General features: G+C 42.4%; 1 protein-coding gene across 12 annotated transcripts in view; it reads right to left on the bottom strand.

Moving 5' to 3' along the window:
- XPO4 (exportin 4) overlaps positions 1-26,993 on the bottom strand; it is a 92,589-nt gene that overhangs the window by 40,477 nt on the left and 25,119 nt on the right. For 7 of the 12 annotated variants that reach the window (XM_086329762.1, XM_086329758.1, XM_086329763.1 and 4 more), the window contains 4 exons: positions 24,503-24,641; positions 14,350-14,466; positions 13,493-13,645; positions 2,266-2,379 (listed from right to left, as the gene is read on the bottom strand). In XM_086329762.1, the coding sequence (XP_086185888.1) occupies positions 2,266-2,379; positions 13,493-13,645; positions 14,350-14,466; positions 24,503-24,641 (523 nt within the window). Of the gene's footprint in view, positions 1-2,265; positions 2,380-6,551; positions 6,890-7,468; positions 7,625-13,492; positions 13,646-14,349; positions 14,467-17,044; positions 17,371-17,632; positions 22,403-24,502; positions 24,642-26,993 lie in introns of those variants that run through there. The other 5 variants (XM_086329766.1, XM_086329767.1, XM_086329768.1 and 2 more) reach the window with 5 other exon arrangements.

Raw genomic sequence — 26,993 nt, 5'->3', positions numbered from 1 at the left:
GGGAGTGGAGAAGCAAGACAGGAAATACAGAGTAAAGAAAGGCTCATGAGTAAGATGCTGGGCTCTGCGGAGACACGGGGAATCAAAGATGTCTGTGGACCTCTAGTCGAGTGCCTGGTGGAGCACGGGACCAGAAGGCTCTGGGACTGAACACAGACAAGGAGTGGGGCGAGATGGGTGATGAGCAGAAGACAAGTACAAGAAGATGGCACACGGCTGCGAAGCCGAGAGCTGAGAAGGGACCACCAGTATCCACACAGCAAGCAGTGTGAAGAAGAGACCACATGGAAGATCAGAAAGGAAAAACTAAGGAAAGGGGCTTTTCCAACACCTAAGGGAAAGGAGAAAATGGGATCAGTCGTCAACCTGCAAGGGCCAGAAGGCCATCCAGCCTCGTGAACCCAGAAGGGCCACATCCAGGTCTTGAGGCCGTGACACAGTACATACAAGTGCAGCAATTCAAACCTAGAGAAGAGTAACAATCTGTGGAAAAAGGCTGCAAAGAGGCAATAAATTCACAGAATTGAAACTTAAAAAGTAAACTTAAAAAAAAAAAATGAAACAAGATTAGTCACTGACATTTTTCTAACAAATGGCAAAATTTAAATTGTTCATGAAGTGCATACATGCAAGTAACAGGCCACAGAACACAAAACTGTTAAAATAACAAAGCAAAAGGGTTAACTCTCAAGGCTGAGTGACTGCCCATGGTGGCTCCCAGCTGACAGGGGCAGCTGCTGCGCGTCTAGACAGCTGTTCAGACCAGGAGCCACTTCCAGCACTGCCGGAAAGTTTTCTACCTTTTCATAAACTGTTTTCAGTCAAATGAATAATACAGAGAATTGAACTTGGATCCACATCAAAACAATTTCTGTCCGAGGAGGCAGGCAACAGACTGTTAAAGTGTAGTTACAATCACCTTTGATACTAATACTGTTTTTACCCATTACTTCTTGGATTTACAGAATAAAATGCAAGGTAATACTCAGTTTGAACATTTCTACAGAAAAATATTTTTATGTACACCAAGGGATGAATAACCTTGTTCTTGCTATTTTTTTAAAATATATATCTAATGCCAACAATATTTTAAATGCTGTATAAATAGGCAAGCAGTTGTAAGGCTGGTGACTAGCATTTTTAAAACAAATGAAAAGGTAAACTATAATTAATGGTTGGGATTTAGCAAAATAGCTTATCATTTTTTAAAATGGTCTTTGTTTGCACTTTTGTCCCAGTTGCTATAACTAACGTGGATGTTTGCAATGTATCTGCAGACCAGCATCCAACATACACACACTCACACACACACTCTCCCACACTCTATCAGAGACACACAAACATATTTTCCCCAGCTTCTGCCTATTACACAAGGGGCCCTCTTGGGCAAAGATGAGAACAGGTTCCTAACTTCTTCATTATTTAGCAAACAATAAGCAGGACTATTTAAAGCAGAGGTACAGCTGAAGTGAACTGCTACTCAAGAACACTGACTCAGCCCACGGCTGGCAACAAAGCGTACTGCTCCAGAGAGCTCTTCTCATGTGGCCCAGGGTCCCCAGGACTTCCTTGATTCTGCCAGGTCATAGGTCAACACTCCTCTCAGCACGGGGCAGCGAGGGCAGTGCCTGCCTTCTCCACCCCCACTGCCCAACCCCCACCTCCAACACACAAACGTTCTACATGTCAGTAATGTGATGGCAAAGCTGCAACCAACCAGACAAGGAGCAGAGGTGAGGGCTGGGCCAGGAGGCCAGACATCAGTGTCATCTGCAAAAATGTCAATTATGCCACTCTTCTCACTAAAGGTTTAATTTGTTTTTAAAAATGTAGCTATTTGCTCACTGAAATGCTTTTTATGTTACTATGTAGTGGTCTGATACTGCTATTTTTAGGTGAATTAATAATTTATATTTTAAAGTTCTCAGTTTGAATTTTTAATACGGAAAATATAAATACTATTAGCTATAACCCACATAAACAAAAGCTCTTTGGGGTTCTCCATAATTTTTAAGAGTGTAAAGAGGTCCCAAGACCAAACACCTTGAGCCCTATGACATTAAACCCATCCTAATTATATAACATTCTTATAAACCAGCAAAAACATGTCTATATAATCTTTAAGCAGTATACTGATTAGAAGAGAAGGCTTCGGAGGAGAAAAGCAATCTGTCCTGCTTCACTTAAGAGAAATATAGAAACTGGCCTTCCCATGGCACCTTTCTGTGGCCTCCCTGTGGGCGGGGGTAGGGGGGCAGGACTTACGGTAAAGAACAGCTCCATGACCCTGCTGTCCAGGAGGGCCTCCCGCCAGGACTCCGTTGGCTTCAGGAGCACGTTCTGTGAGGACTCAAACATGGCTATATAATGTCTGCCCAGTTATCTGGGGTCAAGGTCAACCACAATAACATTCCGACTTTGTCTAAAATGTAAGCCTAAATATAACAGAGCCATCCAGAAAGAATGTAATGGAAACAGTTTAAGCCTCTTCACACATGCTACACAATTCCTGCCTGAAGCTAAGGAATAAAAGGCATTAAGTGCTGGAAAAAAAAGAATGCTACAGGAATGCAGATAACAGTTCCATTATAATTACATGTCATGCTGCAGGGATAGGCGATCTGAGTGGTGGCAACAGAAGGAAACCAATGCAAAACAGATGCCAAAACACAGGCAAAAAAAAAAAAAAAAGAAAAATCAACTCCTGCATTCTTATCCCATCACTTCCCTCCAGGATCTTACAGCAGCTAAAATCACTTATACAAAATGCAAGTCTCATACAGTCTCCTTGGAAAAACAGCATTTTCCCCAAAGAAATACATTTTCTGGGAAACAAAAAAAGAGAACAGGAACAGCAAATACATGTGGTGCTGAAGGAGAACAAGTCCCACACATCAGAGCATTCGACTGCACACAAAGAAGTTATCTGTTTGCACAAACTCTATCTCAGACTAAAAACCAATGTTTATAGTGTTCAGGCGTTCACTGTTAGCTGCTTCACACAGAATCCTGTCCTAGCCACACAGTCACCATGACACACCTGCAGGTGTCTCTGAACAGAACTCACTTGGAGACATGGACAAAGCCACTGAGGATTTGAGAAAGGAGAAGGCTGTGTGGACACAGAGACAGCACTGCACCCCATCTGCAGGAGCCAAGTGCCCACAAACATGTATCAATTAGGTCACGTGCTCATCGCCCAGTGAGAAACTTCAACAGGTTATCCAAAACTACAGGTGGCAAAAATTAGACATAAATTCAAATGTTATATTTCCATTAAAGCCCAAATCATTAACAGAGAACATTACAGGTAATTCTCTCGAAATGTTTTAGAAGATTTTTGCTTAATAAATATCTAATCTTACTCTATGTCTTAAGAGCAAGGAGGGGCACTGAGAGCTCCTTCAGAAAAGAAGCCATTGTTTGCTTCTGAAAAGTCACCCCAGAAATGGTCTGCCTTCACGTGACTGCTAAATGAAAGTGAAACTCAAACCAGGTTCCATTCAGCTCACTTTCCCTTTCCTCTGTCTGCCCTCTCGTGGAGTCAGGAGCAGCGGGGCTCTGTACATGGTGGGGAAGACACCACCTCCTCCACGACCTCGTCCTCTCACAAGGCTCCCATTTGGGGTACGGCTCCACCAGAAGGGAACACGATGACTGAGCACTAGGTCTCCCCACGAGCTGTCTACAATCGGGGCTTGATCGCCCTTTAGAGAAACACACTGATGTGTCTGTGGTGGACTCATCTGACGTCTAGGACGTGCCTCACAATAATCTGGGGCTGGAAGAGCACACATGAAATAAAGCTTACAGCTGTTGAAGCTGCGTGTTCTATTTCTGTGCATCTTTGGAATTTTCCACAATAAAAGGTTGGGGCATAAAACAAGGAGGCTCGAACACATGAAATAAAGCACCTGCATAAGCCTATAAAGTTTTTGTATTTTACTAAAAATACTTCACTTACTCTTTCCAAGTTAATTTCCTTAACTTGCAATGTCCCATTTTACTAACTAAAAGCAATTTGGGGGTATTTAAATTGTTCAATAATGAAAAATATTTATTAAATACTTACACTGAGTACTATGTTGAGCAAAGATGCACAAAAACATTAAACAATTTCGGTTTATTTTTTAAGGAGTCACAATCTGACATTAAAATGGTAATAAACTGTTATCTGTTGGATATCCAAATCTAATACTCAAAATAAATGTGTATAATCACTACATACTTTCAATTAGGAAACTAACAGAACTTAATATGCTACATGCTCACTAAGGTGTCAAGATTCTACTTCACATCAGAGGAGTTGTGCGACAGACTCACTGAGCCTTGACAGAATGGTCAGGCCACTTGCCCTGGGTTTCATTCATGCAGCCGCCCAGGCAGAGCGAACGCACTCAGCTCTCAGGTGAGGAGTAATGGAGGCCCCTGGAAGGCCCAGCACAGAGCCAGGGCGCTGGGGGCGGAAGCAAAGAGGGCATTTATGGACTCTGCTAGCCCTGGACACATGGAAAAGCTCATTTCAGCCTGCCAGTTATAAAACAGCAAGGGCTTCATCCAGGTCCTTTGGTAAGTGAGAGGTGATAACGTCAAAAATAGGTATTACAAAAGGAAACAAGATCTAGACCAAGGCACTTATTCAAGTCTCTTTCCTATCTTTCATTCAATTACAAACAGCATATGCTCCATAAATACTTGTAGATAGCAGTTACTCATATTAAGAGGAAACAGGTAAAAGTTTGAGAGAGGGCTTTTTTCCAGATATGAAATGGAATTAATTACATGCAATGGCTCACCTAAACATCAGGTGCAAAATAATTCTCAAATCTTTTACTTTCAGTGTTAGTTGCTCTTGATCTTGGCTGGTTTTAAACACACTTGATTCCTATGCCCAGTCTCTATGGGAAAATGTCCTTAAAAAGTTGACAACCAGGCTAGTTTTAGAATCATCATTCCTTACATGCTCTCCACAGCACAAGAAGACCTCAGACTTTAATATCTGACACCATCAGAAAATATGTTTCCCCAACAAGTATTTTAAAGTTCCAGATGAGTTTTGTTTTCTAACTCCAAACCTGGAAAGGCTCTTTATCTCTGGCATGATGCTTGCCTTCTGCTGAGAAAGCTCACTGGTAACATGCCTGGCCAAGAGGCATGCTGACTGTTCCCCGAGGATTCACTCTAGACCCTGCATACTAACCCACCTTCTCTCTACTGCTCAGCTGAGCACCACCACATAACACCAGGTGTTCACAGTAAGAGTGAACATGTGCTCCAGTTTGTACAACAGGACACAATTGTATGACTCAGTTATAAATAACATCTCTACTAAAATAACATAATTATCCTCAGACACATTTTCATATGAACTTAAAACATAAAAACAAAAAAATAAAACAAATTTTTAAACACACTGTTCTAACAAGAAACACATGTTCTTAGCACACTGTCCTGTGAAATGGCTGGAGTTGCTGCCTATGAAAGGAGAGAATAGGGACCCCTGTGCTGCCTGAAATACTGCTATTGACAATGTGTGCTCACACCACGGTTCAACTAAAAAGCCAGTTAGAAGCTTATCACAGCGTGAACACAACCAGTCACCCGCAGATCTGGACTGTAACTGCAGATTCAAAATAATGTAGAGAATTAAGGTAATTCAACTTTTGATTTGGTATTACCAGTTACTTATGTCTGTATCTATGTATAAGTGACCCCGAAATACACTTCTCCCAGATAATTCTTAATGTAGAATACTTTAAAAACAAAAGGAGAAGACCATCACTAAAGTTCAGAAATCTAGCGCTTTTCCTCTTAAGAAAATAATTTTAAATGATTTAAAATTTAAATGAAGCAGTATTTCTCCTTCTTTTCCAGTTTTGTGCCTTTCTTTATTTTTCCTCTTCTGTGACCATCACATCCCTTCTTTCCATGATTCCAAAATCTTTTTCAAGTTCTTGTTTAATAACTTATGATTCTCTTTAAACCTAGTCTATGATACACAAATGGTAATTACGCTTTTCTTTTCCTGATAGACAAAAGTAAGTTTTCCCAAAAAACTATTACATGAAGCAAAAGTCTCTAACAGTTTTAGCAAAACAACAGGTTCCTATTTAAAAGTTGCAAGTCTCAGTTTACAGCACTACTTTAACAGCTGTGTCATAATATCAACATTATATTGCTTTATCTTTTTATCTAAATACATTATCAATAAAGAGAAGTCTGACAATGAAGTGATCATTTACTAAATGATCTTTTATTATATACCTATGAGATTTTAGGAGATAGTAACACTAAATAGCAATCCTTTACCAAAATTCAAATCAGATTTTAAACCAAAAATTTTCTGGGGCTATGGCTTTACATATTTTTTTAAAATAAACACTAAACTCAAGTAATTCATATTTTGTATCAGAACCATTCATTTGTGATCAAATAAAATTCAACCCACATGACAGCCACAGGGAGCTGCTTTCAGCTTTTAATAATCCCACATTTATAAAAGAAAAAATCTGTCATCATGTCAATGTCACTTCACCTTCCCGTGTTTTCACCTTCGCAAACAGGAGCTACAGTACAAGGAGTCCCGTGTCCCTGGACACACACTACAAGCCCCTCTCCAAGCAAGGCTGCAATGCTGAAGTGGAAAACCAGTGTCTTCCAAGCTCCGCGCTCTCAGTCCCCTGGAAATTGGTCACAGCTGGAGGCTAACTGCACACACGATGTAGAATTAACTCTCCGGCTCCTGGCTTTCCTCCCGAGGAGAGTTTACAGAGCTCTAAAGCTCTCCTCGGGTGAAGCTGGCCCGTCCAAGCAACCAGAGGCACCAGCACCTGGCCTGCTCTGGGACCGCCGGCCAGAGCCTCACACACGGAACAGCCAGGAGCACAGGCTGCCCATACCAGCCACAACTGTCAGCGGATAAACCAGCCAAGTCTTCTGTCTCAACCACACAGCGTGACCCGTAAGTACAAGCTCTTAACACAAAGGGAAGGTCACCTTGGAAACACACATGCAAATGAGGTCCTGTTCATCTGCGGACCCCGTGGACCCCTTTTGCACAGAAGCACCACGCGGTGGGGACCAACAGCAAAGCAACAACTCCACAGCTTACACCACAGCGACAAGTTACCCTCCAACAAATGTGGAAAGCCTAGAGTCTCAGCGGCCTGGCCTTGCAAGCACCTCACAGCACAGGGAGCCCTCGCGGCAACCTTATGCACATCTTACAGAAGGAATACCTTAACTCTCCCATCTCCCCACACTCTATGTCCCACCTCATTAGTAAAATGAAAAATTTCAGAAGCAAGGGGAAGCCCAGTTTTTCTCCTGACATATTTAATCTCTGTTGGTGCTACTTTTTCTAACAACAAAAACTGCTATTTCTGGCACAGCACAGAACCATGGAGCCCAGTTTCACACAGCACTTAGTCCAAGGAACCAAAGTTCTTTGAAATAAAGGAGAACTGACCTCACCTGAAAGTCTTCCAAAGCCTTGCCTCCAAATAGCAACGCTGGCTTTACTGGAAATCCTAGAGTAGGGGAAGCTTCTGTACCCCGTTACTATCTTATGATCCAGTTAGCTTCCCCAAGAGCTTGAGCTGAAAAATTTTACCAAAACCAAATCGGATCCACAAAAATAGAATACCAATAAAAGGCAGTGTAACCAAACTAAAAAAAGAATGACTACTTATGCCAACATACCACACATACCTGCCAAGCATTCTTATTACAAAACGACATTGTCATCTCTGATGAGCGTTGCCAACCCCCGAGCGTTTATGGACGCTAGGTGAGCTGACGGCTAAACAGTGTCAGCAGCACAGAAAGACACCCGAGTCCTGAGCGACGACTGCTGAGCTGCCCGCTCAGTGAGCAGGACACACGCACGTGTCGGGCATCTGTCACCGCACGCTGGACACTGCATGGAGCTGACCACCCAGCAGCAGGACACAGCCGCGCTTCCCTGTGCTCCCAGACAAGCAGCAGACAGGCACTGCTCAACACGCTAACGAAAGGAACGTGATACCTGAGAAGTGGGCCAGTGGGAGAAAAGCACACACAACGTGCACGTCAAAAGCCACAGCAAAGCAAACGTGGCATGGCCAGGGTGCGCGACGGAGGGACAGTCAGGAGGCAGAGAACTCCACGTGCAGAGGCCCAGGGCAGAAGGAGGCGGGGCCCACGGGGGCAGCCCATGCTTTTCAATGGGGGTGGAGGTAAGACAGAGGACCCAGGACAAGGATGCTCCCTTTAGACAATAATAATCTACAAAAACAAAAGCAGGTGGATTTCACCTCAGATCTTTAAAGACAGAGCCCAGAGTGGCTGTCTGTGACATCTGCCAAACTGCAGGAGCTACAGGCCTGGAGTGAGGACACCTCCATAAACCACTTCTGTGCATATGAAACCTACATGTAAATCCTTAAAAAAAAAAAAAAAAAAAAAAACAGAAGACATGTACACAAAAAATCCAAAACAATCCACTAAAAATACTACTTGAGCTAATAAGCAGGTTCAACAACGTTACATGGTACAAGAATCAACATACAAAATCTTCTATTTCTATATACCAGCAATAAACACAAAAATAATTTTAAAATCAGCTGTTTGTAATTGAATTAAAAAAATTAAATACTCGGAAGAAATTTAACAAAAAAAGTATAAACTTCTACTCTGAAAACTATTAAAAGAGAGTTGAAAGAAAAAAACAAAGATCTAAAAAGTGGAAAGACATCCCATGTTCATGGATTGGAAAACTTATTATTTTGCCACTTGTTAGCATGGCAACTCTCCTCAAACTGATCTACAGATTTAACATAATTCCTATCAAAATCCAAGCAGGCTTTTTTGAAGAAATTGATAAACTGACCCTAAACTCCAAATGGTTACAAAAAAAGACACAAAAAAGACAAAATAATCTTGAAATACACTATTACATTTACAGTCAGGTGATTTTACACATGGAGACCAAAGCAATTCAACTGGGAAAAAAAGTACCTTTACAATAAACTAAGCAGGAACAACAGGATATTACATGTAAAATCCCATTATACCTTATATTAATATCTCCACAAAACTTAAAATGGATGGATAATAGACCTCATGCACGACAGACCTACACACAAGGGCCAAAATTATAAAACTCTTAGAACAAAATAAAGGATTGAATCTTTGTGATCTTTAGAACAAAGAACTGACACAACTCAACGTACTATAAATCTACAATAATCAAGACAATATGGTTTTGGAGAAAGAACAAATAGATCAATGGCACAGAACAGAGAAACCAGAAATAGACCTACAGACACGTAGTCAAATGATCTTTGAAGAAGGAGAAGACTAATACAATGAAGCAAAAAAAGTCTTCCACAAAGGCTTAATTTACTGGACGTTCATATACCAAAAAAACAGAATCAAGACATAGACCATATTCTTTTCACAAAAGTCAACCAAACTGGATCATAGTCCTAAATGTGAAAATGGAAAACTGCAAGGGACTTCCTGGTGGTCCAGAGGTTAAGACTCCGTGCTTTCCACGTAGAGGACACAAGTTCAACCCCGGTCAGGGAACTACAGTCTCACATGCCATGCGGCGCAGATGAGAAAAAAAAAAAAAAGAATCTTATAAAACTCCTAAAAGACAATATAGGAGAAAGTCTAGATGATCTTGGGTTTGGCTGAATAACAAAGCATGATCCACGTAAGAAAGAACTGATATGCTGGACTTCACTAAGATTAAACATCCCTGATCTGTTCAACTCAATATACTAATTGAGTTAAATGTGATCATTAGATCTTTTACAAGGTGTAACACTAACCATTCAACTCCTGCTCAGTTTCCTAAACAACAGATCTCCAAGTAATGGCCAAAATTAGAAATTATGTCAGAACTGGGTTCCTTGCAACCAATTTTCTTAATCAGCACTGACAATACAGTAACAGCTAAGATGTTCAAGCTGGATTTAGAAAAGGCAGAAGAACCAGAGATCAAACTGCCAACATCTGCTGGATCATCAAACAAGCAAGAGAGTTCCAGAAAAATATCTACTACTGCTTTACTGACCACGCCAAAGCCTTTGACTGTGTCGATCACAACAAACTGTAGAAAATTCTTAAAATGATGGGAATACCAGACCAGCTGATCTGCCTCCTGAGAAATCTGTATGCAGGTCAATAAACAACAGTTAGAACTGAACATGGAACAACAGACTGGTTCCTAATCAGGAAAAGAGTACATTCAGGCTGTATATTATCACCCTTCTTATTTAACTTATATGCAGAGTACATCATGAGAAATGCTGGGCTGGATGAAGCACAAGCTGGAATCAAGACTGCTGGGAGAAATATTAGTAACCTCAGACATGCAGATGACACCACATTTATGGCAGAAAGCTAAGAAGAACTAAAGAGCCTCTTGATGAAAGTGAGAGTGAAAAAGTTGGCTTAAAACTCAACATGCAGAAATTAAAGTCATGGCATCCAGTCCCATCACTTCATGGCAAATAGAAGGGGAAACAATGGAAACAGTGACAGATTTTATTTTTGGGGAGCTCCAAAATCACTGCAGATGGTGACTGCAGGCATGAAATTAAAAGATGCTTGCTCCTTGGAAGAAAAGCTATAACAAACCTAGACAGCACATTAAAACGCAGAGACATTACTTTGTCAACAAAGGTCTGTTTAGTCAAAGCTATGGTTTTTCCAGTAGTAATGTATGGATGTGAGAGTTGGACTATAAAGAAAGCTGAGCACCAAAGAACTGATGCTTTTGAACTGTGGTGTTGGAGAAGACTCTTTAGAGTTCCTTGGACTGCAAGGAGATCCAACCAGTCCATCCTAAAGGAAATCAGTCCTGAATATTCATTGGAAAGACTGATGCTGAAGCTGAAGCTCTAGTACTTTGGCCACCTGATGCGAAGAACTGACTCATCTGAAAAGACCCTGATGCTGGGCAAGATTGAAAGTGGGAGGAGAAGGGGACAAGAGAGGATGAGATGGTTGGATGGCATCACCGACTCAATGGACATGAGTTTCAGTAAGCTCTGGGAGTTGGTGATGGACAGGGAAGCCTGGTGTGCTGCAGCCCATGATGTTGCAAACAGTTGGACATGACTGAGCGACTGAACTGAACTGAGTTTCATTCCACTGCCATAGTCTTTGTCCTACATTTGAGCTAATCCACTCAAAGGAAGAAATGCTTGAGTGCAGTTCTTGAGCCAGCAAACAGCTGTACAGGAACATACACAGGCAGAGAGACACACTTTTGTGCATCGTGACACAGGATCCCGTCCTGCAAGATTGAGACTCACTTTTCTTGACACAAGAAGCGCTTGCCTTCAGCAGTCCTGCTTATCATTTTTAGATGACAGGTCTTCCAAAGCCCTCATTACAACTTTATAAAAACATTTTGTATGTGTGTATCTTTAGACAAATTCTGTTTCCAAACTCCCAGAGCACTATTTCCCTGTACAAAACAGTTGTTCTTCAGTCAAGTGAATTTTCCCATAAAACAGATTTTAAAGTTGGCTACAATATACACAGCATAACTTTCCTTGATTTTCCCACATCATTAATGTTTTGATAGTTCCATATGGCCTGTTACTTTTTCAATCTGTCCCAAAGTTTTTTTCATATCTTTTGTCCCCTCCACCAGATCTTCCCTGGTGGCTCAGATGGTAAAGCGTCTGCCTATAATTAGGGTAGATCCGGGTTCAAACCCTGGGTTGGAAAGATTCCCTGAAGGAAATGGCAACCCACTTTAGTATTCTTGCCTGGAAAATTCCATGAACAGAGGAGCCTGGCGGGCTATAGTCCATGGAGTCGCAAAGAGTCAGACAAAACTGAGCAACTTCACCTTCTTTCTTTTCCCCTCGATCCCCAACAAAAACTGGAGCAAAACTTAAGACTGCAAAACACAAAGGGGGAATGTTTTTCAAAGCAAACCTAAGATAATATGTGCTCCCTAACAATCAAAAGGAATATACTGGAGATATAAAGCTGATTATTAGCATAAAGAGGACTCGAGACTAGGGTGGAAAGGATTAACCTCCTGTGAGCTCTGCCCCGCTCACTGTGACCCCCTCTGGGCAAGAGGTATGGGGACTCATTCCCCTTCCCAGCATCTGACAGCTCACGTTCTGTCACATAAATGGAGCAGCCCCCCACCCCCCACCCCGCCCCGCCCAACCCTGAGTTTACAGCCCAGGGGATGAATGAGTTCCTATCCGTGCAGAGTCCCCAGTGCATCCTCATGTCTGAAATGGCTGCTTCTCTATGTCCTTCTGCTGATCGTCTGCTCTTTTCTCCTAAACAGACCCCCATCCTCCAAGAAGGGACTAACACACACAGAACAGGTTCAGTGAAACACTGTGTAACTTCCTGTACTGTAAGGAATAGATCAGATCAAGGAGAACAGAGCACAGCACAGACAGCCAGCTGATCAAGCAGACTCCTAAGAGCTCAGCAAACATGTGCTAGCTCCCAAGAGTGCTGTAAATGCATCCTCTTGTTCAGTTCACTCATAGTCCATGTCCCCATTCTACAGGTGGACACAGTGAGACTCAAAGGAGTAACAGGCCTGAGATCAGCTGAAACTCGAGCCTGGATATGTGACTCAACTAGGACGCATATTACTGCTTTCAGCCTATCAAGTGAGCAAATGTTCTAGAAAAGCAAATCAAACTCTAAACTAAGGAACAGCAGCAGTTCATTTAGAACAGTTCTAACAGCAGTTCTAACACAAGTATCTCTACTTATGTAAATAATTAAAAAGCAGATACTTTGTATTTATAATATAGTCCATTTAAACCCTGTACTACTAATAATGTGCTGTTCTTAGTCCTGTCTGACTCTTTTCAACCCCATGGACTGTAGCCTGCCAGGCTCCTCTGTCCATGGAATTCTCCAGGCAAGAATACTGGAGTGGGTTGCCGTGTCCTCCTCCAGGGGATCTTCCCAACCCAGGAACCGGGGTCTCCTGTACTGCAGGTGGATTCTTTACCAGCTGAGCTACTGAAATTTTCATGTTTTTATATTGGGAACACTTTTTGATGAGTAAATATATTACTACCTTATTATCCACACTTTAACAACACTGTAATCAACAAAGACCAAATGGAGAACTCCCAACTAGCCTTAAGGAAAGTCAGCCACAATCTGAATGGAATCACAGATTACAAGAGAAAATGACTGGGTTTCTTGATAAAACTCCCTCCCCAACTAAGGCGAGCAGCTATCCCTTGGTTAGCAACAGCCTGGTGATGTACCACGATTCCATGTATTCAACCCTCTTCTACAAAGTTATAAATGAAACTTTAAATGTCCTAAGTATTCCACTGCACTGTGGTAATATAAAGTAAAATTCCATTTCTAAAAGGTTTTTCTTTTCTTTCAAAACCCCGATTTCTTGACCTACAGAGACACAGTGCCCTCAGCTACAAAAGTCAGGCAGGGCCACGGCCACATGTCAGCCTGAGGAGGCTGGAAGGATATGGTTTGGAGGCAGGAAGTTCCAGCTGAGGACGTGGTTGGCCAGGGCGAGGTAGCGCTGGAACACGGACGACATCTGGGCGCTAAGGTGCTCCTGCAGGCTGAAATTCCGAAGCACCTCCACCGTCAGCAGGAAGATCTGGCGGAGGTCTTCCTCCTGTAGTCAATTAACCACACGTGCTCTGGTCAAATGCTTATACAAAATACATTCCCTTTTAGAACTATAAAAGCAAACGAACAGAAACCTTAAAATTTCCAATGGAAAGCATGACTTCTTTAAGGACACCTTCCATTTTTAGGCCTGCCTGGAAGTTACATTGCAGAATGCTCTCAAGTGATGCCATCTGAAGACACCACCGTCAGTTACAGGCCACTCTCCAGAGAAGCAGGTCTGAGGTGAGGGCCAATGGCTTCAGCATGAGCCCTCTGACTAAAACCAGTGTCTTCACATAACTCACTTCGGAGCCAAACAATACACATGAAACAAAGAGCCCACGCCATCTACAGTAACACTGAAATACACAGCCCTTTCTGGCACACTGCCAGGGCTACTTTTAAAGCCAGCAGAGTCACACCAACTGAATTAGTTCTATCTAAACACAATATGAACAAAATTAATAAGCTGAGGATTTTAATAGTAGCATTTCCGTTTTAAGACTAAAATTAAACAAACAACCTTAAATCATCAACTATGTTTACCAAACCTATCGCTTTACTGTATTCTATGAAATCACAACACAATTTTTCATGTACAGGCTATCATTCAACTAGATAAAAGAAATGTTCTCACTCCACTAGGAACAAATTGAGTAAAAAGTGAATGATCTAATGATTAAAACATAAGAACAAAAATAACAGTACCTGGAAAACTCTTTTGCAGTTGCCATGGAACTCCATACTAAGTCCAATATTGCTCGTTTTACTTGAACTTGAGAATTCACTCAACAGTGCAGTAAGAATTGAACAGGCCAAAGTTTGCTGTAAGTATTCAATAACAGATGATCGTGAGTCACTGTTTTCCCATGCTTGGTTTCTATACAATATCTGTTCAACATAATGAAACGCTTTTATCTCTGGAGCACCCATCATATCTTCTGCCACAAGAAAACCACACAGAACAGGGTAAAGATGAGCTTGCTGCTCCCGGTGGCCTTGGAATTGTAGGTACATCAGCTCACCCCAGTTATGGGAGACTCTGAGCCTGACACTCAGGACGCCCTCCTACTGCTCCTCAACCACAGTATAAATAGTATTTTAAGATGATTGATATTTAATGCATTATTTCTTTTGATTCGCACAATCCATATCCCCATTTGACATTTGAAAGAAGAGTCAAAGGGCAGGTCATCAAGGCCAACTGAGATCTGAACCCAGGTTCGTCTGACTCTAAGTTCTGATGACTGTAACCTGTATTTCCAAAGAGAAGAAAAGTGAAACAGATTTTACAGTCTCCAAAATATTAACCAGGTAGTACTGCTGAGTTTTTACAACTGAAAACAAAGATTTTCCTTCTCGGTGGCTGTATCAACAGGCCCAACTATCAGCTCACTGCTTTTACTCACAGTGTCAAGGTACCATGGCAGGGACGATACCACTTACTCTGGCCAGTTTCCAGAGGTCACACAGAAATATGCACACTACCTCTGAACAACCCAAAGATTAAAGTCAGGACGATACTATTTATGCAGCTTATACAACAGCTGAGAACAGTGCTACCCGCCCACCAACTGCAGCATCTCTGCTCAGAAATGCCTCTGATGTCCGTACCTTGACCTTACAGATGCTTGTCTCGGCAATCTTAGCAAATACACATAAAATTAAATTCCTAAAGATTACCACACATTGATATTTGTTGAAGATGAAAGATGGTTACACAGGTGACCAATATACTATTTGTAGTGTATTTGTATACTTTTGTAGTATTGGTATATTTTTGCACGTGTCTAAAATTTTCCTCAAAGAAAATGTAAAAAAGAAATAAACTCCCACTGGCCTCTAAGTCTTAACTGATAAGTATGATGTATAATTAACAATTATGATAGCACCCTGACCCAGAGATTCAAGCAGCTTGTCAGACTTTTCCACACCAGAAAGCCCTAACAACATGGATTACATGTGAATATCCTCAGGAATCCTGGGGTGCGCAGACCTGACTGCCTTTGACAGCAAGCCTTCTGACTATAGATATATAGCTTAAACACACACACACATTCACTTTGTAACTGTACTTCAAAATACACATATGTTGTAACATTAAAATATCCCCTTTACCCAATCTTCAAGAAGAGTGTGTAAGTTGGACTGCCTTTGCAGGGACCCAGGCACAGGGGGAGAAACGAGCATTCAGAGCTTCTCTCAGAGCAACAGCTGACCACACTCCATTCATCTCACAGTTGAAAAGGGCACAGATATGCACCAAGTGCAACCATCTTCCCATTTAGCTAACAAAACTGTGGTTGAAAAACTGGCTTACTTTTAAAATAGTGATTAATGATCGAAGTGCCAGCAATCACAAGTTCACAGATACATTTAAGTGGCGTTGGGATCAATAATGAATGTAGTTTTTAAACATGGCTAGGTTCTGGTAGGGAAAGTGGGTAGTAGTATTAAATACAAATTAATGAAATTCAAAAGGAAAAGTTAATTTACAAGGATCTAACATGATGGATTACAAGATCCTATGATTCTGAAAACAATTTTTCCCCATACTTTTCACTTTTCTCTTGCTGCTGCTGCTTCTGCTGCTGCTGCTAAGTCGCTTTAGTCGTGTCCGACTCAGTGCGACCCCATAGACGGCAGCCCACCAGGATCCCCCGTCCCTGGGATTCTCCAGGCAAGAACGCTGGAGTGGGTTGCCATTTCCTTCTCCAATGCTTGAAAGTGACAAGTGAAAGTGAAGTCGCTCAGTCGTATCAGACTCTAGCGACCCCATGGACTGCAGCCTACCAGGCTCCTCCGTCCATGGGATTTTCTAGGCAAAAGTACTGGAGTGGGGTGCCATTGCCTTCTCCAACTTTTCTCTTACCCCTTCTAAATAAGACTTCAGTACACAGAAAGAGTACTATTAAGTGAACTTGCTCAGTCGTGTCCGACTCTTTGCGACCCCATAGACTGTAGCCTACCAGGCTCCTCCATCCATGGGATTTTCCAGGCAAGAGTACTGGAGTGGGTTGCCATTTCCTTCAGTACACAGAAAGAATACTATGAACAGATACCTAAATGTACAAGAAAACGTGTCTTATTGAAAAACAGAAACTAATTTTGGAATCTCAGGTGAAATAATCAATCTACTGAAAACAGAACTGATGCACAACTTATTCAAAAGCATGCAAACTGAATAGAACCCAGAAACATTCGTTAAATATAAACTTATCATCCTTACAAATAATCTATAATAGTTTTGCACAAGTAATCTACAACTTGCCACAAACTGTTTTTTAGTGCCAGATTATTTTGTTGTTCAGCTAAGTCCTGTCCAACTCTTTGCAACTCCATGGACTGCAGCACGCCAGGCTTCCCTATCCTTCACTATTTCCTGGAGTTTGTTCAAACTCACTGTCCATTGATTCGGTGATGCCATCCAACCATTTCATCCTCTGCTGCCCACTTCTCCTTTTGTCCTCAATCTTTCCCAGCATCAGGGTATTTTCCAACTAAGTAGGTTGGCTCTTCAAATCAGGTGGCCAAAGTATTGGAGCTTCAGCTTCAGCATCAGTCCTTCCAGTGAATATTTAGGGATGATTTCCTTTAGGATTGAGTGGTTTAATCTCCTTGATGTCCAAGGGATTCTCAAGAGTCTTCTCTAGCACCACAGTTCAGAAGTATCAACTCTCCGGGGCTCAGCCTTCTTTACAGTCCTACTGTCACATCCATGCATGACTCCTAGAAAAATCATAGCCTTAACTATATGGACCTTTGTTGGCAAAATGATGTCTCTGCTTTTTAATATGCAGTCTAGGTTTGTCACTGTTTTTCTTCCAAGGAGCAAGGGTCTTTTAATTTCATAGCTGCAGTCTTCATCCACAGTGACTTTGGAGCCCAAGAAAATAAAATCTGTCACCATTTCCACTTCTTCCCCAAACTATATTCACCTCAAAACAGCATAAACTACAACCATATATTAATTTTTAGTAACATAACTCACCTTATTGTTTGAGTACATGATGACTGAGCATGTACTCACAATAAAGATTTTTACATGAAATAAGCACTTCTGGGAGTGCAAGCACGGGTCTGTGGTGAGCAAGTGAAGGAGAAAGCAGGAGCACAGACAGGGGAGGAGCTTCCTGAGGCCATTCCCGCCGAGAAGGACGCATGCTTAAAAGTCAGTCTCCTTTACCTACAAGCCTCAGCAGACACACAGGGAGTCCCCAGTGGGATGGGATTGCTTTTGCAACATCCCAGCACAATGCAGACTTTCACACCAATAAAGTACAAAATTCACCCATAAAGGGAAGTGTATTCTTAACACTGGATTGGACAAAAAGTTCATGTTACAGGAAAACGGGAATGAATTTTTTGGCCAACTCAATACATAAGTAAGAACAAACTACATTCTTATTGTAGACTTAGTTCGTTGACCATAAGAATATTTTGTTTTTAAATTAATTTTTCTTCCTACAAAAATAATCATTGAGAGGTTACTATTGTAATGTGTTTACTGCTTTCCAATTTTTAAGTGCAGTTATACATTTTTTATTATAATACATTACCAATATCCCAGTGTATTGTTTTATATTCTACCTTTTCCACTTTACAATTATGATACAAAAGGACAAACTTTCAAAAACAAGTGGGTCCCTAGCAAATTCTCCATTCAAGGACTTAAGAAATACCTGAAAATAAATTATGCAACATGGTCAGCGGTGCTACCAGAAATCAAATACGCTGGCTTTAATCTACCTAAAACCACCAGCTCTTTAAGAACCAAAGTTAAGTGAGATATTGTATCATTAAAAGATAACTGAGCAGTTTTATTCGCTCCTTAATGTGCAAGCCCTGCAAGGCTTTGAGATCAGCATCATTAGTGATAATACTGTGGCCCAGAGGTGCCAGTTAACAGAAATCCCTGGAGAATGATCAACGTGAAGCATGGACTGTACACAGAAAAAGCGAGGTGCTCTGCACAGACCAGGAGGGCGCTCCTCCTGTTCACAGAGGACACAGACACTTCCTGGTGTCTAAGACGAGTCACTGGTCTCCAGACGGTCTACCAACCAGATAGCACCAACAAACACAAAGCACCATGTGAACAGGGCAGGGCACTCAGGAGGCGGCCAGAAGAACCTCGGAGAAGGGGAAGCTCCTTCTCGGGAAAGAGAAGTGGAGGAAGGGGGGGCACCCCAAGTTCTCCCCTCTGCCGGCTCCAGGGGTCCCCCGAGGGCGTAACCCCTCAACCACCACAGCTCAATGCCTTCCAGGGCTAGGTCTTATTTCTGTTCTAAAGGCAGTCAGGGCTAGGTCTTATTGCTGTATGAGAGACAGTGACTCCAATACTTCAGGGGCCAGAAACAAAATCTGTGGTCACTACAGTGGGAACCCTACTGAAACCAGATCAGAGACTCACACTGAAGTTAGCAACTGGGATGAAGCCATTATAAAGGACCGTCAGTACAAAGAGGTGAACACAGCAATGCTTCATTTATCCAAAATCATAAGGACTAAGTATCTGTTGAATCTTCCAAATGCAGCAAGCAAATGCTTTTAATGAAACTTACTTCATGTAAAATTTTCCAAAACAATCATTTCTAAGGCAATTATACATGGTGTGGTGACAAAGCAAGCACCAGGAATCCACTAAAACACACAAGGCGAGTTCCCAGCCCACGACACTGGGGGCAGAGCCCAGCCCTGCCGGACAGACGTGTGCCACGGCTGTGCCCAGGCACCGTCTGTGCCTGTCACTCGCTGCTGCTGGCAGTGTGACCAGCACTAACAAGCAGCCCCAAGCGACAGCTTTCATTTCCAATAACAACTCAGAAGCCAAATAATAATATTCATTACAACTATACCCCAAATCAATTCCAAATGAAAACCCTCCACGGGACTCTCCCAGTGGGCCAGGACAAGAACCTTAAACCCTACTGTTTCATATAGAGAGGTCAGAAAAGCTGGGCCCTGACGGGCTGAGACTCCTCACGTCTAGTGACTGAACCCAAGCACTTCATCTGTCTGGCCTCAACTCTCAGCCACAAAAGGGCTACACCTTGTCACCACAGAGGTCACGTGACTGCCCTGAGGTTCAGACTGAATGATAGGGGAAAATGCTACATAAATGCAGCATGTATGACAGGATCAAGTCAAAAGGCAACAGCATCCTCATCATCATAAAAATAGCTTGTGTCGGCTTCTTTAGTCCTACTTCCTGACCGTTAACTACAATCCACCAAATTAAAATCACAAGGTAAGTTACCAATTTAAAAAAGAAAATCAAAACTAAAGCATCGCTAGTGCAACAGAGTGCTTGCTCACCTAGGTTAATAAGCCAACCTGTGCCTGACACAACATTAACACAAGGGAAGGAGGAAAATGAGTGTGTTCCCAAGTTTTTTTTTAAGCTACTGATGAATTTCAAAGATAAAACTTAATATGTAAAACAAGTAGAAGACAGTCAATGAGGTTTGGAGGTAATGAAAGAGTCTAAAATGTTTTCTTTCACTGAAGTACTAAAACTCACAAGTCAATTCACCAGCTGACAACTGAAGTAACTGCAGCCTTCACATTAGAAGTCTTAAAGCAGAATTCTCATTTCCAGTAAAAGACACTAATTTCACAGAAGTGGAAAGAACATCCTTCAGGGACAACGTGCCTCACTCTCCAGCTTACTGTCACCAGAACAAGATACTCGTACACTAACCAGCTGATAAAATACAATACTCTTGTTCAGAGAGAACTGTCTCTTATAATAGCCTGGCTCTTGCCCCCAGAGCTTTATTACCAAGAATAAACTTTATGAAAGGTTGCCATACATAAAGCAGACCTCCAGCTGCTCCTCTAAGCAAACATCAATGAGACTTGTGATAAGAGAGATTAAGTTGCTATCACGTCCAACGGCAGCCGGGAATTTCTCACCCTCTTCTCTCTAGCATGGCAAAGAGGAAGAAAGGAGGCTTAAACCACACATTCAGCAGCTTTCAGAGTGACTTACACAGGCTGACTGCTTTCAAAGGAAATAAAACAAACATGAAATAGGTTAAAAACTTAGCTTGAATGTTAATTAAAATACAACATTTTGCCACTTTCCTTGGGAAGCCAGGCCTCCTATGAACTCCTCCAAGGGGTGATCCCCTGCCCTCGGGACAAAGCAGCCCAGGGGGAGGCCTGTGCACACCAGGAAGGGACGGCACAGGACAGAGACCTGCACACACACCGCCCGCAAAGACAGCACAACACACAGACAACTGTGCGGTCTGAACAGGAAACTGTGTAACTCACAAAATACAGAGAACAAAGACCACAGGGCACTTCTTAAAGTGTTTAAAGGAAACATGCTGGTAACATACTCTTAAAATACACAATTAGTTTTCATTCATGGATAAGAGCATAAATACTTTCTTCTGGTTTCAACACTTAAAATGCCACTGGATAGAAAAAGATGATAGCATGTCCTAAGATCCTGTAAAGAAAGGGGTGTGAGGCCACGAGGGACACAGCATTTGCCAAGTGCTCTTAATGCTGTCTTTCCCATACTGGTCAATCACCACCCAGAGAAGTTAAACAATTTCTCAAGTAAGGGAGGTAGTTTACCACCACTGATACATGGCAGAGCTAGGACGGGAACCTAAGTGTGAACCCAAAGTCAAAATCCATGCTGTAGCATATGATCCTGCCCCTAAACGCATTCACACTTGCAACTTCACTAGCACGATGCTGGACCAGAAGCTACACTCAGAAAGCAAGGGGGAGAGGCAGAACTGAGTTAGCTAATAGTCAGTTAGCCAAACTGACTAATTTCCAGTCAATTAGGGACGCCAGGAAGCATCGTTCTTAAAAGGGTAGTCAGTCAACTAACCTACGAACCCTTTCTTTCATCCAGAGAAAACCAGTTACCGCTTCAAGTATCTCTAAAATCACCTTTATACCAAAAGTTTCTAGCCTTTTGGTCAACCCTTTCTTTCATCCAGAGAAAACCAGTTACCGCTTCAAGTATCTCTAAAATCACCTTTATACCAAAAGTTTCTAGCCACTATCATCAGTTTTCCGATTTCATCATTTTGCTTTCTTCTCAAAGTTTTAAACCTCTTCCCCATTGCTATTCATGTCTCCAAGACTAGGAAAATCTTATGCAAACTCTTGAAGCACTCGCACAAATCCTTAGCAGCTGAGAAGACAGGAAGAGAGACTAAAACGTTTCCTGGTCTGCAGCCTCATCTTTAAACCTGCTGAAGGAACAGGAACGGCTCCAGGCACACGTCTTGAACTTGAACTTGCCATATAAATGCGGGAATGCTTTCCAAGTTCAACATTTTCAGTGTGGTCACCAAAACAAATTCATCTAGCAATATTGAAATTAAGTTCTACATCCCACTACTGACTTTCTGCTACTGTAAAAGTCCTGTTAGGAGAAATTTAACTTTAAAAAACTCCTCCTGTTTTGGAGTAGTTTCTGAGAATATTAAATTTACTCATTCCTCTCAAAGGGAATGTACTGTGAATAGCACAAAATCTTCTCTAACTAAACAGCTACATCTGTTTCAAGCATTCTCAGAACATCAGTTATTTCAGTGGCTCTAAGAAACCAATCACCATTTGCAGTGGGCCTACTTTCTGGGGTGGATCAGGGTCAGTTACCCAGGGGGAGAGAGAGGAGGGCACAATTCCCAATTCCTGACGTGTGCACATTCCTGAAGCAAGGGCTCCGGGCCTTTGCCTTCAGCATCTGGAGGCTACCGTGGTGAACGAGAACAGAGTAGAAATTCCACCTCGACACTGACACCTCAGCTGACAGGATCACCAAGGACAATCAACAACAATCCCAGAGGCACTGCTAAGTTCCTCAGTTCACCTCCTGGTCAGTCACAGTGAGCTGGAATCCTGTCCTGCACACAAGTCACCTGAGACAGAGAGTCGCTAAGTAAAATCAAAGTTACAAAGAGGAACCTGTTCAGAGTTGGGGCTGGGATGGTATTTCCAAGGGGCAGCCTCAGGTCCAACCTTTTCCCTATGAGTTCTGGCCAGACAGGCTGCCACATGACTTCCCCATGACCATCAGTGAGGCCCTCGCTGGACTGCCCACACGGCCAAAAGTAAGGCAGGAGAGGCTAACAAAATCCATGCAACTGTGGGACGCTGGACACACAACGAATGCACGCCCTGAGGTGCCAGTGCCTCAACAGCAAAGCTCTTCACCAGAAGTGGGAGACTCCATCAACCTATAGAGGGTTTTGAGAGCATATTCCCAGGTATCTTTACCTTGGAAACTGTTAACGGAATCTTATCTGTAGACTATTTTCAACAGAGCTCTTCACTACATAAAGTCAAAACAACTCATAAAGTATAATGATTCAAACATGCACATCTTTGAAGTTGGTAGCTTTATATAAACAATTAAACTAGAATACTACAATTAAGTGGAAGGAACATAGAACAGGATCTTTAGACTATAAAATCTCTAGACTACAGGGTCCAATTCAGTTGTCTTTTGCAATATGTATGTGGCTATACTGAATTCAAATAAAATTTAATTAAAATAAAATAAAAAATTCAGCTCCTCAGTCACACAAGCCACATTTCAAATACTCAGAAGCTGCATGTGCCACAGGCTGGAGAGTGAAGACAGAACATCTGCATCAACACAGCGACTTCTACCGACAGCACGGCTCCTGGAAGAAACCAGCACAATGCAGCACACAGCACACCATCCACACAGTCAACCTCCAGCACTCTGTATCCTGACTGTGTGGCTGTTCATTGGCACACAGAATGTCACAACTCGGTGGGTGAATAATGCATGGAATTTACTCCTCAATAAAGCTGATATGAAAAACTCCGAAGGAAAAATAAGAAATACCTAGGGCAGATACAGGAAATCCCTTCAGTGGAGACCTCACTGGGTCAGTCCCAGCAGGAGTGGGAAGTGAGCATGCACACACGCATGTGAGTCTGTGTGTGTGTGTCAGAAGTGGCAGAAGACATCCAGACACTGTGGAAGGGAAGGGACAGAGCCATGGTCCTCATTTCATACCACAAGTCACGTAACACACCCTGCTCACTGGGGGACCACTAGGCACCATCCATATAGAGACGTAAGGGGCAGAGCCTCAAAGACACCTTCCAAATGATTAAGGAAAAGGAACTAGGAAAGTGAAAAGATGACCCAAAACACTGAAAGGTTTAACACCTGAGAATCAGCTGAGCCAGGTACTGCCAACCCCAACTGGACACAAACTAAATCTCCCCCAGCTGATAAAGTCAGCAGCTCCAGCCAAGAACCACAGCTGACCACAGCCCACCACTCTCTAGACTGACTGGTTCTTATAGGCAACAGGAGACGGAAAGGTAAAAACTGGCCAGGCTCCCCAGAAAACTCAGGCGTGCAGTTACACCCGCTAGTCATAGCATGCCTTCACCTACTAGTACTGCAACACTTAATTTTCATGTCAGATATCATTTTCATATTTACTTCACACATTTCCAAATCCTTGTGAAAGGTTTATTAAAAATGGGATAAATGTTCAATAGAAGGGTAATGGTTAAGAATATTATGGTATATTAGCTTGTAATATTGGACACCATTAAATAGGATTATGAAAACTATACAAGGTTTATGAACTTATGATTATGAATCCTGGTAACACACAAAAACAGAATCAAATGAAAAAGCAAAGTACACTCTACCCACAATATGTACACATATAGAAGAAGGACTAGAAGAAAACATGAACAAACAGAAATTGCTTGATTTATCAGACTGTGCCTTTTTTTTTTTTTTTAATGTAGATACCCATTACTGTTGCTGTAACAGTATTAGTGTAATACAAAATAAAACTTAAATATTTACAAATAGCACACTTACCACAGTGGGGTTGCCACTACTTATCAACTGGCTGACTTCATGAAAAATGCTTTTGCAGTCAATTGATTTATCTAATGATCCTCGTTTTACAATTACTGCTACTGCTAATAGAATCTGTTCCCGAACATACTTTTGGAGGCTGTAAAACATAAAAATCATTGTGAAAACTTTTACACAAATCCAATATAAAAATACTCCCAGATTCCTCACTGTGACTGCAGCTGCTGGCAGCACGGCTCACATAAGGTGGCGTGCTCCTGGTCACACACTGGTCTACTGCAGAGTCCGGGGCTCGAATCCACACTCCAGCAGTGACGGTTATATGACCCTGGGCAAGCCCCTTCACACTAAGAGCCTCAGTCTCCTCATGAAATGGGGGTAAGAGTAACAGGGTTGTCACAACAAGGATTGCCCACTCTCAGCTTCGCAGCCCATGCACACTAAGCGCCATGGCAACTCTGGGCAACCCTGCCAGAGAGACATGCTGTGGCCTCGTCTCCATCTCCATCACCGCTAATATGGAAAGCTAACGTGCTAGCTAGCCAAGACACAGCACTATGAAAACATACACACTCTTAAAAACCTATTTGTACAGACAGGAACACGAAAAAAGTCTTTGTATCTAAGTTCTGTTCCTCAGTGTGGTGGCAGAAACACCTGTCTCAGATGAAGCCTCCTACAAAGCCCGTTGAGCCACAGGGGCATACAGACTTAACTGTCTTTTCACAACCGTTTCTTAAAAGAAAGGCTTGGAAAACCTAACTCTGAACTTCATAACCCAGCCTCTAGAACTTCACACAGATTCAACAACCACGTGCCCCTGGGACAAAACCCAAACTCCCCAGCGGGGCTTGTGGCAGTAGGACCCGCCCCAGCCTCCCCAACCCCTTGCCATCCAGCACAAGAACTAACAGCGCTTGCTCTACTCTGAAAGGTGTCCCCGTGTGGACATAAAAGGTAGAGTCCCCACTTTTAAGGCCATTCCTGGGCCTCCCTCCATCTCAGCCCCTCCACTCACTCTCACAACTGCAGGGCCAGCCCCCTAAACACCTCTCTCTGCACCCAGCTGGTTATCCAGAGGAGGGCTCCCCACACCACACACAACACGAAGTGTCTATTTCTGCGGGGGTTAACTGTGTCTCCCTGGTTGGTTGCCATGCCGAACACGCTGCTGTGGTCCCATGGAAAAAGCACACTGCCTGCCACACAACAGGCATTTACCAGACATTCATCCAAATGAACAAACATATCTTGCTCTGTCAAGAATGAAGAGAAAAACATTCCTTCAAAATAGACCTGAAGGATTCATTAAGCAAATAAAAGCAAAGACCCTACTGTGTGCAAGAATGTGAGGTGACCAAGGGGAATGTTTGTACTTCTGGGGGACACAACAGTTTGAAACAATGACTGCCACTAGAAAGCTACACAGAGCTAGTTTTAAAGCTCACAGCTGGGACTCTTTACGACCCCATGGACTGTATGCCACCAGGCTCGTCTGTCCATGGAAAAATTCCAGGCAAAAATACTGGAGTGGGTAGCCTTTCCCTTCTCCAGGGGATCCTCCCAACCCAGGGATCAAACCCGTGTCTCCTGCACTGCAGGCAGATTCTTCACCATCTGAGCCACCAGGGAAGCCCAAATCACTAGAGAACAATAATACCTAACATTTATTAAGTGCTTACAATCTGTCTTTATATAAACTAACTTCACAAAATAATACATCTAATCCTTACAATCTTTTGAGTAAAGTACAACTATTCACTCTATTTAATAATCAGACAACTAATACACAAAGACATTAATTTGCCCAAGGGCACGGAGTTAGTAAGGGGCTCAAGGGGTACTCGTAGTCCCGTTCTCAATCACTATGCTATATGCCTCTAAAAAGTGTACCCTGCATTTCACTCATAGACTGGAGGAAACAATAGAAAAGAAAGGAAAACGGTGGTGCCTGCAGTGGGAGATATACAACAGCACGTATGTATTAGTCTACAGTCCCTAACCTGTAGCTCTCTACCCATGTGGCACACCAAAAGCTTTAACTTGACCCTGATCCACTCAGCACATTCTACAAAATTAAAACGTCTGTGACATGAAAGTCCAAAAGAGGCAGAACTGATTTAGATTAAACGAGACACAACAACTAAATACGACATATAATCTGTGGTTAAATCCTGAATCCAAGAGTAACCTACAAAAGATAAAAGGGATATAAGCAGCACTATTCAGACAACTGGGAAGGTCAGAATTATAGTGAATAATGTAAATACAGAGTTATATCAAGAGCGCTGAGATGATCTAAGGAGAGTTGCACTGCGGGGTTTAGGGGTGGGAGTCACTGAATCGCTGGCTGAGCCTCTGCTAGGGAAAAGGCACGTGGCGTGGTCACAGCACTCCTCTTTCCACTTGGCTGAACACTTTTTTCCCCAAAAAGTAAATGTGGGAGACAATATATAAGTGAACTATTTCCATGTGGAACCCGACAATCAAC

Source organism: Bos grunniens, chromosome 12 (assembly GCF_055505025.1).
Source record: "Bos grunniens cultivar Pamir isolate PY7600 chromosome 12, Bosgru_T2T1.0, whole genome shotgun sequence".
Taxonomy (NCBI): domain Eukaryota; kingdom Metazoa; phylum Chordata; class Mammalia; order Artiodactyla; family Bovidae; genus Bos; species Bos grunniens.
Note: the sequence above shows the minus strand (reverse complement) of the source record. Positions and strands in the feature narration are given on the sequence as shown.